We start from the raw sequence: 16,181 nt of genomic DNA on the forward strand, positions 1-16,181 counted from the left end.
ATTACTTCGTACCTGTACCCGTCTGTATTACCATAAGGTCTGCCTAAACATTAAGAGAAGATAACACAGTCCCACGTTGCTAGCAGGTTACATTTCTAGCTAGATAATACCATAGCTAGCTCGCTAGTCTGGTTATCTATGACGAAGGCTGTGACTTGGGCCTAACATTGCAGCGCCATCATCAGTTAGCTAGCTAGTTGACTAAGTTCGCATGGAAATTGTGCTTATTTTATGTTATTTTGCAAGTTTGTCAGACAGCTGTGAAGTAACCATCCACTGGTGATGTCAATTCTTGGTCTATTTTACTCGAACGTGATGGGCAGCACATGTTTTGGTGACGTTTCTGATCCAACTCGCTACAAAAATTTGGCTAGCCGAACAGCTAGCTCGTTCTCGCTACGTAACTTCAAATATTGTGTTTTAACACAAGGTAGGCTTGTTAAGCTTGTTGTCCACTAGGATTGCAACAACCATCTCTTTCCCTGTCAGTTCAGTTGTGCGTCTGTGCAGTTCCGTGAATTCCTTTGCATCTTTCGCTTATTATTAAACTTATTATCACAGCGTGTCCTGACACCGACGCAGGTTACCAAGATGCTTTGGTCTGCCTGGTAGTCTGGCCTCCATGTTGCAACACACTAGAACACGAGTAGGGTGTCAACGTTTTTGTTGTATCCAACTTAAATGTATTGACATTTTTGGTGTACGTTCAAGCGAAAGACAGTAACGTTTAAACTTAGCCCCCTCGTTTGAAATTGTTTGTTATGCAACATTATTTGTCCTCCTGCTGGATTTTCGTCTCCTCTGTTGATTGCTGAGGTTGGGTTATGTGCAGATTTCGTCATTGCGATATATAAATAAACATGAATACTTTTATTATAAAAATATACTGCTATAAATGACTGTTAAAGCGTTGCATAGACCCTCTTAAATCTCTTACTACTCTAAGGGACACAAGTCACTTGAATAGAGCACTCAGGGCAGATAGCAAGACCCATCTTTACTTTTCTATAAATGTAGCTTTGTACTCTGTCTGTTCAGGCAACTGACAGCAATATTCTGTCATGCTCTTTGGTCCCAGTATTTATACAACAAGATACTGTGTCTTAAAGTTAGTTAAAAAAGTGCAGTACCTTCTTTTTTATATTTTTGGTTCTGTTGAAGACAAGCCTTGCAAGTAATTGACAAGTGTTCCTCAATTTTGGAAGATAAATGTACTCTTGCTACAGACATTAGGGTGGTGTACAGAGTGTAAATTATGAAGAAAATGAGTTTGTGTCTGAAGGTAGATGCAGGTTATTCTTCAAACACATGACTTACAACTGGAAATGATGTCGGTGTACGTTCTGGTCAGGTGGACAGAATTATGTACACACACATCAACACACACTTTCAACTAAATGTATGCACTGTTGTTTTCCAGTGCTGCATGTGATTCAACCCCTCTGTCTGGAGTACAGGGGTGTGTCTGTTGCCTTTTATAACTCCTAATGGGTGCCAGTTTCTCTCCTTGTGTTGTTGGTATTTTGTTTGGAATTTAGGGGAGGGGGTAGCACAGAAGGTGGAGCAGCACTGCCCCACCATCACAGTCTCAGGTAGTAGAGAACGTCATTAATCCCCCACCCTCGACCTCATGTACCCTCTACTGGAGTCCCAAGTTTGTATAGTCCTCCGCAAATAATCTTACACTTTGTTGGATACATTCTTGACCATTAGAATAAAACTTAAGTTTATATTCATACTGAGAAATTCAGAGGTGGTATATGACACTGTATATTATCTTATTGATGGTGGAGTCATGTGTGAGAAGTGGGCATTATTCTGAATAAGATCACTTTGGTCAATTTAAGACCTTACTCAAGTTCATTCAAGTGCCTGGTGTCATTTACTCTATTTAAGCAGGCCCACTGAGTTTTTTCTGCAGTTCGAGAAAGAAAACAGTGGCATGGCTGGTCATGCTCAAAGCATTATGAAACATAACACTAGCTATACTTCAAGATCGATATCCAAATCTATTGGAATTTGATCAAGATTCCACCACCCAAAAAGCTACTTGATGTGTGCCCACCTGCACTGAGCAGGTGAACAGTTGAGCCTCTAGGCCTCCTCCAGTGTTTCACTGATGAAAGTTCTTACTTTCTTTTGAACACAAAAGTTGTATTAGGGAGTGGACTACAGTCATGTCTTGTGGACAGAGGAAGAACAATTTTTCTCTAAAATTGTTTGATTAAAACAGTAACTCTCCAGTTTGAGGTCAAGGCAGCATAGACATATGGCAAGTGACTTTAGTAAATCTTTACCTTAAATATCAGTGTGTTGAAAACAACATAACATCTGAAGGGGAGAATCTTCCACTGCATAGAGGTTATGTTCATATTAAATAAATAAAAAGAAAAAAATTGCATGCTTTGTAGTCTGCAAAGGGACCACTGTTGGATGTCATTTGTAATAATAAAAATTCTAAATCTGTTAAAAGTCTTCCCTGTGGAGCTGACAGCGTTGTCCTGTGAATACCATGACTACCTGTTTGTCTGGTGCTCGGTAACAGTGGGTGGCATCTTCAGTGAGTCGGTGCTGTCCAGCCGTTATGGGTGTTCCTTGAATAGGTCTTGTTATCCAGCTGACACTCAAGCACATATAAAAGAGACCGCCCCGTTCCAGTACATACATGTACTGCACTGATTTAATGCAGTAGTGAAGGCACTTATTTATCATAATAGCACCAGCTCACTGGGTTTTCCGTCTGTCTGTCAGTTATTTTGTAGCGTATTGTTTTAGTCTTTCTTTTTCTGATTAATGTTGTAGCAAGGGTGATAACGGATAGAGAAGTGGACTAGTAACCAGAAATTTGTCAGTTCAAATCCCAGACATGATGTTTCATTGTCGATATGCCCTTGAGCAGAGAGGCAGCTCCAGACACTTGTGACCTGTCACAGAACATAATAATTACAAGCTGCTGTAGTCAGGAGCATCAGCTGAAAATACATGACTGTAAACATAAACACATTGCATAATAATATAGCCTTATCTTGACCAGTGTGGGAGAACTGGGGAGGATTGTGTGTTTTGGACAGGAATTGCTGATATCTTCTTTACAGATTTGGCATCTCTTTACCTAAAGGGCAATCTGAGTTTGTCGGTGGATTCAACTGTTACTCGGTTTTGTTGGATTAGCCTTTCCTACACAGATGAATAGGAGAAGCCCCAGAGCTATGGCTCATGTCTGGAGAGCTGACATACATGGCCCGGGATTAAACAGTCAAAGTGCTGCTCAGACAGCAGCTGCTCCAGAATCTTCCGTAAGTGTTAGCTGAGTTGATGTCTGGTGACTGCGATGGTCACGATATATGGTCGACGTTGTTTTCAAGCACATCAAAAGCTTTATTGAGCGCTCGTGCACTGTGGACGGGGACGTCGTCACTCTGGAAGAGTCTACTCCTGTCACATGATTAAGGTGATCACTCAGAGTGGATTTGTATTTATTTGTGTTTACTTTGCCCTCAGCAGGCTTGAGAGGACCTTAACGATACCAGGAAAATGCACCCCGGCACCATACCAGAGCTGCCAGGACCCATCACAGGGGGGAAACAAATGCTCTGGCTCGTGGCTTTTCTGTTTAGCATGTGCTACACGTGTATTTGTCAGCTTGGTTGGAACAGGGTGAAGATTGACTCATCTTACCATATGACTTTTTACACTGCTCAGTAGAACACTACATACAGTGCTCCTTTGGACCATTTTCCTTTCCTTTGGACCACATATCCATTATTACATTTGTAGATGTAATAATGGATATATGACACAACACGGCATCCCTCGCAAAGTTCTTGATGGATTTATGCAGTCAGCTGATTGATAGTCACTTGATTGTTTTCACTTGTACGTCAGACTAGTGCAGGAATAGCATGGTCTTGGAGCACATGCCTTGTCAGTGAGCTTTCAGGAGTTCAGTGAACCCCTAGTTGAACATGTTTTTTTTTCTTCAAACTTCTTTGCCATCACCTCTTTAGTCATTGTTCCTTATTCACCAACTTGTCACTGAGATCTCTTTCCTTAAGGTCATGATAGTCAAAATAATCAGTCAGCCTTATGAATGTCTTAATGCACGATGGCATTTTAATAGCATATTTGCTTCCACTGAACTTTTTATCCTCAATTTACTCAACTGTTTCATTAATTGTGGAAGTTAACCATAATCTATGGCTATTTTCAATCAATAAAAAGACAAATAATGTATATCAGAGTGTGCTCTTGAATTTAAACAGTGCTAACGGAACCAGAAACAGATAAATAGTGAAAGTAGTAATAGTTGACCCTGATGTCTACAGTTGTTATCTGTGTCTTCAGTCTGGAGTGAGATTTTGTTGAAATTCTTAGTGGATTGTGTAATAGACTTTAGAGAGAGAGAAAAAACTTGTGTTAGAGGAGTTTCTAAGGGAATCTCTCTAAGAATGTACTTTTTGTCAAAAGCGCCAGCTCAAGTTAAGTGGGTGTGATTTGTGTAAATTGTGAGTCTAGCTTTTTGTTTGGAGTCAGGAGGTGCGTTATTCCCTCGCCCATGTGTTCTTTTGCTTCGTTGAGTTATCTTTTATTTACTGTTTCAGTACTGCATGTTCACCCCAATCTCTGGCGCTCTCCTCATAATTCCCAAATCCGACCAAAATACAGTGTACTGTGACGTTTTGTACTAGGAGTCGTCTGCGGCGCGAGGAATTTTAAGTTCCTGAATAGTCTGAAGAGAGTAAGGACTGTGTAGGTTTCCACTGTCCTCATTCAGCCTAATGCTTATTTATTTGTCTGCTTTTTCTGAATACTAATCGATTAGTCTCACTCTGGTCACCTCACTGCCTAGTACACGAAGAAAAAAAAGGGGGGGGGGGGCGGTATTGAACACAAGCAGGAGCATGAGGTCTGAGATCCATGTTCAGCAGCGGAGCGAGACACCCCCTCGTTCATGCAGACAAACGCATGGGTGAGGTAATGAGAGTCACTTGTTTGGACGTGGGCTCTTGTCTCACTTTTGGCTCACAGTCCTCACACCCAGAGACACAGGCCACCTCCTTCAGCTCGCAGACATGAGCGGAGCCTCAACACATCCAAACGTCCCTGTATGCTTTTAATTACTCTCCCTGCAGATGGGCTTTGTGCTTACCACACCCTGTCCGCTGTCCCCTCCCTCTCTGGTTTTTGGGTCAGCTCTTCTGGCAGCTCCTTTGTATTTTCCTCTTTTTTTTTTTCTTTTTTCTTTTTTTTTTTTTTTTATGTCCAGTCGATGCATATATCTCCTGGTAAGTTCTGCTTGGAAGACCCCTCCCAGTCAGTGAGCTGTTGCAGTATACATCAGTGTTTTTGTGGAAAACAAAGCCATTTCTACTTTTAAGAAACATAATAAAGTTGTCTTGCAGAGCTTTGTCAGGCAGTGGACTCAAATTAATGTCTATGCCAAGGTTTCCTTAAAAATATAAACAAGTACGTGCAGAAGGGCAGACATCTTCCAGCTGTTAAGTTGTAGGCTAAAAACAGTGCAGGTGTGTGGCAGGAGAAGACAATTACGCAAAAATACTTTTGCTGAAATTGCTTTTGACAGAATGAGTGTGGAGTGCTGTGACCCTTACGCAGGTCTACAGTCTGTCTCTCGTGTGTAGGAAGGACCTACAGTGAGTGTATTTTAGCCTCGCCCTCTGACTCGGCAAGTTACAATTCAAAACCAAATAAGTCTTTTGCATTTATTGGGCTTTGTAGCTGCACAGTCACCTCTCAGTACAGTTTAATGAAGTTTGAAAGTTGACTAAAGAAACACTTTTAGCCCCTAGGAATGGTGATGCTGGTAATGTGATATATGACAGTTGACATTGCAGAGATGCTAATTTGATTGATTTCCAAGTGAAATATTTGTAGCAGGCTGGTTTTGACTGCTGAAAATACACTGGTGCTTGACTTGAGAAACTTGCTTCAGAATAAAAATGTATGTGAACCAAATCCTCAGGAGAGAATTTTGTTGCTGAGTTGACGTACATTCAGGTCCCAGTTTTATCAGGTCAGCCCATTTGATACCAGGTCACTGTCGGATCTTAGTTTCCGGAACATCCATGACAGGAATTCTTCTCAGTGTCACACATTCCAGAGATGCATTGGTCCATGCCGACAAGATTGGATTTGGTACATTAAGGCTGCAAACAGTATCTACACTTGCAGCTGCCCTAGAGAATTAAGGTCTTGGATTGTTTGGGCCCCTCAAGTAAAGTGAACTTGCTCACACGTTGGTGGGACAGTTCTGGTGTACTTTGTAACAATCCAGATTGTCCTTCTGGAAGTTTCCATAGGTTGGGGAGTTAACTGTAGCTGTAAAGGGATGTGCCAGGGTCAGCAAGAATTTTCAGATGCTGTGGCATTCAGACAGTTCTCCGTCGGTATAAAGCAACATAACGTGTTCCATGAAAACATACCACACACCATTACGCTGCAGTTACTGGGCAGAATGGATCCATGGACTTGTGTTCCCTACTCTAGATCCTGACTCTGTCCTCTGTATGATACAACACAAACTGGGATTTGTTGGATAGTGGCATGTTTTACAATGCCTTAGTTTTCCAGCGTTAGTCACATGCCCACCAGAGCTGTTGCTTCTTGTTTTTTATCTGACAGGAATGGAACCCGGATTGGTCATCTGGTGATATAACCTCCATTTGCATTTTCACAGAAAAACATAACCGTGATGTTAAAGTAGAAACAAACATACAAGGGTCACATGGTGTAAGTACAAAGAAGAAACACGATATATGTTACATTCATTATATTTCTAATTAAAATACTTTTGAAAGTTCTTAGACATGGTTTATTTCCACATTTCTGAAGGATAAGCTGGATGAGGTAGATGTGAAAATGTTGGTCTTAGAACATTCTAGCACTAAGGTTAACAGATACAAAAGATGTATTCCAGCTGAATCCACCATCAATAAAAGTGTCTTTTGTAAATTACGAGAAACTGTCAGTCATCTGCAAGCTGTGATGATGCTGTAGGGAAGCCCTCTATGAGGTACTAGTACAGACACACCTTGCAGCAGTGATTGTACCCTGCTGAAATTTACTCACGTCATTCATTTTGCCCATTCTGGTGTGCAGTGGAACAGTAACTGAATCCCACAAAGTCTGTCTGCCTGCTTTACATAGCAAGCCACAGTCACATGACTCGTTGTTGTAGGAAATGACCTGGCAACAATATGTAAAGATAAGACCATTCGTAGAGTATACGCCATTGCGGGTTCTGCTTATTGGTCAGGCTTAGCTGCCCACTTCCTTTCGACAGTTCTTCTCTACAACCTATGCTGAACCTAAGTTCCCTCACAAACTCAGGAATAATTTACACTGAATTCACATTTCAGCATGAACGTCACACGCTGGAATATTTACGTAGCCATTGCTCAAAAGAAGTGTGTTGAACGCCATCACGGATCGATCTGCAAAGGCCCTGTGGAATTCAGTCATAATGTCAGTCAAGCCCGCCTCCTCTACGTCATTTTCTTCCACTACTGACTGGTCACTGAAGGTTTTCAGTAATTCCTTTGATTAGCTTTGTCATCCCTCAAAATGGCACCTCTTGATCTCTGGTGGGGAGGATTATGGGGAGCAGTCATGGCTTTGGACAGCGTCCGCACGTCCGCGGGCGCTGTGTTCTCACTGGCAGCGTGACATTTGGAGGCGGCAGTAACACGGCGCAGGACGTCCTGCCCCGTATGCAGTGAAGCAGGTGTATATGGAGGTCAAGGTCAGGGAGAGGGGAGGGAAAACCCGTTGATCAGCTCATCTCAGTGCTTACTGTAATTCCATGGAGGCTCAGGGCCTAAATACTGCGCTGCTCCGTCGCCAGGCAACATGCTCGAAGGGGCGGACCTTCTGAACATACAAACTTCGTCGCTGGTGCCCTCATGTGTTAATTACCTGTCTATAAAGGATGCTTGGAGTGTTAGGAGCACGTGGTGGAGTTCAGTGGATCAGCTGTTGTCTTCACACACTTCACACTCCAGTGCTTGTATAGAGTGTTAAGGAAAGTTAATTTACTAAATCCAGCCCTCCCAAAAAAAAAAAAGTTTCTGTGAGCCCACAACAGAAGTTTGTACATTATGAGTATGTACACCTAAAATAAAGTGTGTTTGATGCAGCATTATGAAAATCTATAAGAAAGATCATTACTCATCGTGGAATATTTAGCCATTTATTTTGAGACTAATTATTTGACCTTCTAGCTTCACCTGGCCAGCGAGTTTTGTTTTAAGCTTAGATGAGAGTATTGTCTTTTTCTTTTCCTCAGGTGGAGTCATTCATACTAGACCAGGAGGACCTGGATAACCCTGTGCTAAAGACAGCGTCAGAGTTGCTATTGTCAAGCGCTGCAGACGGAGCGGACCTCAGGACTGTAGACCCAGAAACACAAGCCCGACTAGAGGCACTTTTAGAGGCTGCAGGTACGTTCAGCAAAGCGAAGCGGCACCGCCCACTTCTACTCACTGTTTTTGGGATTTTGCATGCCTCTGGTCACCACTTGTGTTTTGTTGTGTCGAAGTGAGTTTGTTCCTTTTTTTGTAGATTAAAGCATGCATGTAACACTGGAAAATGTCATGAAATGAGTAAAAACAGAGTGTTCCAGAATTTTTATCACCTATCTGACAAGGTGATAAAAGTTCAGAAGTTTTTGTTCAAACGAACGCGAAATGAAGAAAGAAAAACGTAGAAAACTGGGATAAGTAGTTGAGTCAGACTGAAGTTGTGAAAAAAGGAATTATATAGCTTGAGATATAATTTAAATTCCTATTGTAATGAAGCCTTGGGGATTTGCTGCTCCCTTAAAATGTGAAATATTGGGCTTTTGTGAGGGTTCTGGGAATGTCATGATCCTAAAATTTGGACGGTTACACCAAAACCAGCTGTGGTATGGTAATATTGGTATGAAAATTATGTCACAGTGAAATGAAAAAGAACGAGCCAAAGGTTGGCACGACAGTATCATAGGATATGCACGGATGCAGATATGCATGTTATGTAGAGTATTGTTAGGGACAGGGGTGGAGATGCACGTGTATAATTTGTTGTAATTTACAGTAAGAGCCCTTGGCAATTAACATCTGATTATGAAAATGACATAGAACAGGCACTTTCTGAATGTGGTGTTGTTTTCATTTTGGTCCAAAGTGATCTCATTCAGACTAGTTTTTCTAGCATGCCTGTAACAAGTTGGGGAAGGCAAGCACCATTACTTGTTTCCTTACCTTTAACATCTTGCTTTCTCTCGATGTCATCTTTGAACTTCAGTTATTCACACCGCATATGCACGTTAAACCAAGGCTGTGGAGTCGGTACACAAAACCTTCAACTTTCACTCCGACACCTCAATTTATGGTCCCTCTGACTCCTCTGTTTGTAATTAGACTGATTATATTTTCTATATTGCCTGAAAGCACACAACATAAAAGGCATTTCATCACTGCCAAAGTGAATCATCAGGCTACTTTTTATCACCCTAACCTGTTAAAGTTTGGGTGTAAAGGATGAAGCTATGCCATTGTGGCTTTTTAATATTATTTATTAAAGAAGTTACAAACATTGAGTAATATTAAACATAAAACTCACAAAATTAAAAAAGAGGCTATATTTTCATCAATAGGTTATAAAGTAAAAGGGCGTTAAAGTAATAAACTATAAAAATGCTATAAAGGAAAATCAGGAACATCCTATCATATAACAGGATACAGTGCTTAAAACAACATGTATAATTTTATATGAAGCGAGACTATTTGTTGACTTTTACTGCCTAGCCTAGGTTCACATCTTAAGTGTACGAGGCCTCAGGCCTAGCTTAGGCTCAGAAGTTGAACATTATTTTGGGGGTCAGCTTATCCGGCGAATATAGGCCTAAACCTATGTTGCACCTTTAATTTTTGGGGATCGACTTATATGCCGGATTGAGTTATATGCCGGCATATATGGTACATTTAGTAGGAGTTAGTACATTTTCACCGATTCCAGTAACCCAATAATTGCTTCCGACTCTGACTCCACAACCCAGACCCTGACTCTAACTCCACAGCACTGCATTAAACACACTACACGTGTACAGTGTGTGTTCTCTTGGTTGTCGTCTTAAGATGGCTCCTTTGTGATAATGTAATCAAATAACATGTCTTGATAAATGTTGATATTCTGCCTTGGCCCAAGGGAATATGACAAAGATGTTAAAAAATGAATGTTGAACATTTTTGTGAGTTACAGTATCACAGTACATTTTCAAAACTAGCATCCCTGGAACTCTTCCAGTTTGTTTTCGTTTGGTGTCCCAATATACAGCTTGATATCCAGTGGGTTTCTGCGGAAAGCCTCATGTTTAACTGGGATGTAAGGCTAGCTAGCAAGACAGACATTTCAGAGGAAGAGAACAGTTGCTTGAATAATCTAATAAATTGTGTTTATAATGGAAGAGCCGTGGTTATGAAACAGCAACATAAAATCTATGCCATGTTGAATCTATTTTACCTGTCAGTGTCTCTCAGGGATTAATCACATATCCATCATACTACTTGGCAAATAGCCATAACTTTTTTTCAATGACTGGAGAGTTTTTACAATTTACTGTTAGAATGGCCAGCTACTTATAGATGGGGCTGCCAGTGGACAATGTGTGTGAACCCACCATCAATTCAGTTTGTATCCTCCTCATGATTAAATTATCTCTGAATTCTGTGACCCCAAAACGCAAAAAACAAGGAAGAAAAGCCATAAATAATGGTAATGATTATGACATTTGTAAGAGTGGACACGTGAGGATAAGGCTGTTACAAGGAATCAAATTTGGCAGTCTTTGAGATAAGCTGTGCCTTGAGATCAAAACACAGTAGATATTAATCTTTTTAGTATTTCCACAACAACTTAACTCCTCATCAAGGGAAGGTGCCCTTTGCCAACATATGGACCCCTTTGAACAATTACCTTTTTGTAATTACATTCTTGTAATGTAATCTGATGGTTAATATATCTTTATATAGATCTTAACAGAAATACCCACCTGATCATTACGATGAATATTCGATGATACAAAAAAAAATTTGATCAAAGAGACAAATTTGATGAACTGCCAGATGTTGATATTATGCTGATATTAAATATTATGTTGAGCCCATTTGTGGAAATGAGTTAACGACTGTTTGTAGGACTGTGTAGGAGTGGTCTAGATAGTGATTTAGACATTAGACACCCTTCTTTAGCTAAAGGGGTTTGGGTACTAACTGAATCATGTTGGACAGTGTAGTGTCCAGTGGAATTATTTGGTGTGCAATATTGAACCAAAAGTCTTCTGCCAAACAGTTCAGTGCAAATACACATACTGTTAGCACTAATATTTACGATTTTCAACATTATTATGCTTTTACATCTGCGTCATGACCGCATATTTCTGGTGTAGTTAATTGTTTTTGTTCTTCATTTCAGTATCATTGAAACATTGTTTATATAGATATTTATTTCCTCCACTTTTGACTGTGGGAAAATTAAATGACAGTCATCATATAGTTCATGTTATTTACCAACAAACTGAAAGAAGTTGTTATTTTCCACACACTTACCTCATTGGACTTTTGTTTCCTCTGAAAATGTGCTATTAGTGTACTATTCATGTTACGGTTTCCCCAAAAAACATCTTGGAATCTCATTCAGTTTTTCCTTGTAAACGAGACAGAAAATGATATCTGGGAATCCAGAGATCCCAAATCCCGGTGTCTAACACCAGGCTGCTTCTGTTTTCCCGAGTTGCTACTAGTTAACTGCCACTAGCCTGGGTGCTATAAATACATATGTGTTTACATTATCATCATGTTCTCCTCTAATCGGGCTTGGATCACTAGCATAAGAACAGGTTGGGGTTTCCACTACCACCTCATATGTATACCAGTAATCCATCTGCTATTGTAACTTGAAGTAGAGGGGGAAGAAAGGTTCACGTACCTGTGAAGAGACTTGAATGTTGTGAGTACACTTCTCTCTCTCTCTCTCTCTTTTTTTTTAACCAAGGGTTCTCTGTGTGAAGTTGAAACAAAGGGCCCTGTTAAGGTTGCTCAGTTAAATTGGCAACTGTGTGTGTGTGAGTGCGTATCAATGGACTAATATCTTTGATGTCAGTGAGGCCCTTTCTATATTGGAATTTGGCATAGGGACAGTTTCAGATGCTTATACAATGAGCGTGAGGTCTCAATATAGACACACAAATCCCTAATGCTTGTATTTGTGTATACAAGTGTTGTGCACTGCTGTATATATTTTTACAGGCTCTCTGTTTGATTCTCCTGTTAAAGTGTGAATTTGCAGTGTTAATGATCCACACTAGCACACAGTCATCACTCTAGACTAAAGGGTCAAGTGGCTTTTGTTTTCCATCAAGCAAAAACAAACAGAACAAAACAAAAAGACAGCACAGCAGCTTTATTTTTTTAGTTTTTAGCTTGACATCTAACATTATTGCAGGCTCACTGAAGAATGGCGTTTTAACAAGTCAGATCTGTTTAATGGCTTTTAAAGCGCATTCATGGTCCATTGGCAGTGGATCATATGTGTTGTACTGGGTGAGGCCCAGTGTGTTAAGGCCTGCATTGGTGAGCCAGTACAGGCTAGCCCTGCCCTGTTAGCTGGTAGTTAGCTCAGAAAACAACCGTCAGGGAGATTAACTGGAACAATGAATTTCCATACAGCAGCAATAGCTCATATCATGAAAGTGCACTTTGTGAGTATGTTAGTGAAAGCTGTCTGTGCTGTGCCATTTTGTGTGTGTGTGTGTGTGTCAGAGAGAGAGAGAATGAATATGTTTGTGGGTCTGTGTCTACTGTATGCGTCTGTTTATATGTACACTTTTGTCACTCTTTTGTTTGGTCTTTGTAGCTGGTGTTTATGTATGGGGGCAGATTACTTGTCAAACCCACCCTGTTTGTGATGTCTATTGAATGGCTCAGGACACATGCTCTCCAAGTTAAACAGCACCTCACACTTTTTTTTTCTTTTTCTTTGTTCTATTTGCATATATTTTGTACTTTTTTGTTTCCACAGTACACAGTTAAGTGTTAAGTGGACACTTATTTACTGTATTTTTATTTTTGTTTTGTCTCTTTTCCTTTTGTGGCACAAGTGTTAAAAGTGGATTAGCAGAAATTTTGAAAATACCACAGAAATAGTCAAGTTCTTATGACATGATCAGCTTACTTTGTGTTTTCTAATAACAGGAATATAATGTTCTGCCCCTTAATAATTTCGTATGCCCTTCTAACAGATGTGTTCTTTCTTTATTTTTTTTTTTAAATTTGTCTTTCATTCAGATGAAGCTGACATTTAAATGTCAGTTCTGTCATTATGAAACGTGAGGTTGGAGCCTGTCAGTTATTTCTCACTGTTCTGAGTTATCGTGAGACGCTCTTCCGCTCAATGAAATGCTCTGCAAAGACACAAGACGCAAAATCCCATTGGACAAATCTGAATGATTGACTATCCCAGTTCTCTCAAACAGTCCCTGTCCCGGACTCCTCTTATACTTTACACTAAACTGTGACGGCCGAACGGGTGAAAACTTCATGATAAAGACTCTCTGTTACATCTCCTGGGGTTTTTATTATAGATATAAAGGATTAGGGGGTCTTAGAACGTTTTATTTGGAGTTTGAGATCACATGAGTAGACCCTGTGTTTAAACCTATCCGTGCGCAATATGATACTGTTTCTCTACAAGGAAACAAAATATTTTTATTGTGGGAACAAAAGTTCAGTCACAGCGAGTCTAATATCAGTGATGTTCTCACTTATCCATTTTCTGCTTTTGTTAAGCAGCAATATAGCTTTTAAAGGCCGCTCTTTTTTACTGTGAAGTTGCAAATGGTCCAAATTTGAACTTTTTTTTTTTTTTTTTTTCCAGTTTCCAAAGGTGATGTGCCACCTTATTCTGTGTGAAACTGATTTTGTTTTAACCTGAAAGTTTTGATTGTGCACAGGCTGTCTAACTCTAGGGCGAGAAGTGAGCTATGACATTTCAAAAGCTCAAAGTCCAAGCTGCAACCAGTAGGCCTAGTTTCTCAAAACATTACTCAAGAAACCAGAACTTGCTCTTTTGTTTTACAAGTGGACTGTTTGAGAAATTAGAGATGAAAAGCGAAAAATCACGATGCATGGTTTGAACTTTGTTAACCAGAGTTTGTTGGTTGTGTCTGTGTGTGCGTGTGTGTCTGTGTGTGTGTGTGTGCGTGTGACACTAACCGTGGCTGCGTTTGGCCTTGTGGATGCTGGGAATGCTGATGTGGGGGCCATTGGCGTCCGTTGGCTGCAGGCATTGGTAAACTGTCCACTGCCGATGGTAAAGCCTTTGCAGATCCAGAGGTGCTGCGACGTCTGACGTCGTCGGTGAGCTGCGCGTTGGACGAAGCCGCCGCCGCCCTCACACGAATGAGGGCCGAAAACACACTCAACGCCAGCCAGGCAGACAAGTATGGATCTCCTCTGCCTCTCTCACACAAACACACACACACAAAACTAGACCTGGGTATCACTAGGAATCAGTACAGGTGTGTTATGCCATTGCTTTAATAATCCTGATTATTGTAACTTCATGCCGTGAGCTGACATTGACAAGTTAACTCTTCAGATATTTAGAATTGCATGTACCTTTCAAAAAATAGCAATAGCAAATAGCAATGGTTTAGTTGTTGTGCTAGTTTAAGAGCTTGTAACAATATAAGTAACTTACTTCCAGAATGAGGTGTACATGGTAAGCTAACTAGCCACCCCAAAGAAGATAAATTATGTGTCCAGATGTGTGCTTCTCCTGATCTTACTTAAATACTATTGATTTTTAAAACTGTTCTTTGAAGTTATAAAAGCAAAAATATATATTTTATCGATTTTTTTTTTTTAAAACAGCGTAGTTGTCCTGGCTCAGGCATATGTCAGCTGGAACAAGATTAGCAAAGACATGGATTGATTTAAAGGGAAAGATTTATGATTATATAAGATTGAAGATGTGACAGAGTTGTTTTAAAAGGTACTCAGACATGTTTTATATTTACTCTCAGCTGTAGTGTGTTGCCTTACTTAACCGGCACAGCCGTTTCAGCTTAATGAGTCTGGCTCTGCACTGCTCTATAACTATCAGTACACTGGAATCGTATCACAGAACTCCCCACAGACCACAGGTTAGCAGCTACTACCTGTGTAGACCTGTAAGAGGAATTGTGTTTTTTTTTTTTTTTTTGGTTTTTTTTTTGTATTAGCCTGGAGCCAGCGTAGTTAGTTTCACCTGCACAGTCGCAGTAATTGTAGCAGTCTGGTTATTTTTAGCCGTAGCCTGGCGGAGGCCTGCTCAGACGGCGACGTGAACGCAGTGAGGAAGCTGCTGGACGAGGGGCGAAGCGTCAATGAGCACACAGAAGAAGGGGAGAGCCTCCTATGTCTGGCCTGTTCTGCGGGATACTACGAACTGGCACAGGTACACTCAGCCCCCCCCCCCCCCCCCCCCCCGTCTGCTCTGCTTCTTTGTGTATACACACACACAAACACACACACACACGTGCGTGTGTGTTATTTTCGCCCCCTCCTCAAGTCACAGAGACCATACAAGTGATGCTTAAGGTTTATGTTTGACAATTATATACTTGTTTAGATCAGCCTTATATCGTTATGTGTGTCGGTGGCATGCATATTTTGCCATTTAGTGTTTTCTCTTTTAAATGGAATTAAACCGTCCTTTGTCTTAACAGTTGAATTAGTTGTGTGATATTTCTTTTGTGAGATTTGGAGGGTTTGTGAATGTGACTGTGTATGTGTGTATACATACACGCATGAGTTTAACATGCTGTCATTTCCCACAGGTCTTGCTTGCCATGCACGCTAACGTAGAGGACAGAGGCATCAAAGGTGATATCACGCCCCTGATGGCTGCGGCTAGTGGCGGCTACGTAGACATAGTCAAGCTGCTCTTGGTACATGGTGCCGACGTCAACGCACAGTCATCCACAGGTACAGCCACAGCCACACTGCAACCCCCTGCCACTTACTAGATTACTCACAGGAAATCCACTGCGTGATTTCTGCTCACAGCAGAGGAATATTCCTTTCCCTTTGCCCCGTTCCATCTGAACCTTTTTTCAGTGTAGTCTATTTTAGTGTTCATCA

General features: G+C 40.8%; 1 protein-coding gene across 4 annotated transcripts in view; it reads left to right on the top strand.

Moving 5' to 3' along the window:
• The window catches only part of ankhd1 (ankyrin repeat and KH domain containing 1), a 32,172-nt gene that overhangs the window by 517 nt on the left and 15,474 nt on the right, over positions 1–16,181 (top strand). For 2 of the 4 annotated variants that reach the window (XM_030781015.1, XM_030781016.1), the window contains exons 2-5: positions 8,306–8,459; positions 14,341–14,497; positions 15,333–15,495; positions 15,878–16,025. In XM_030781015.1, coding sequence (XP_030636875.1) covers positions 8,306–8,459; positions 14,341–14,497; positions 15,333–15,495; positions 15,878–16,025 — 622 coding nt within the window. The remainder of the gene's footprint in view (positions 1–8,305; positions 8,460–14,340; positions 14,498–15,332; positions 15,496–15,877; positions 16,026–16,181) is intronic. The other 2 variants (XM_030781017.1, XM_030781018.1) reach the window with 1 other exon arrangement.

Source organism: Chanos chanos, chromosome 8 (genome assembly GCF_902362185.1).
Source record: "Chanos chanos chromosome 8, fChaCha1.1, whole genome shotgun sequence".
NCBI lineage: Eukaryota > Metazoa > Chordata > Actinopteri > Gonorynchiformes > Chanidae > Chanos > Chanos chanos.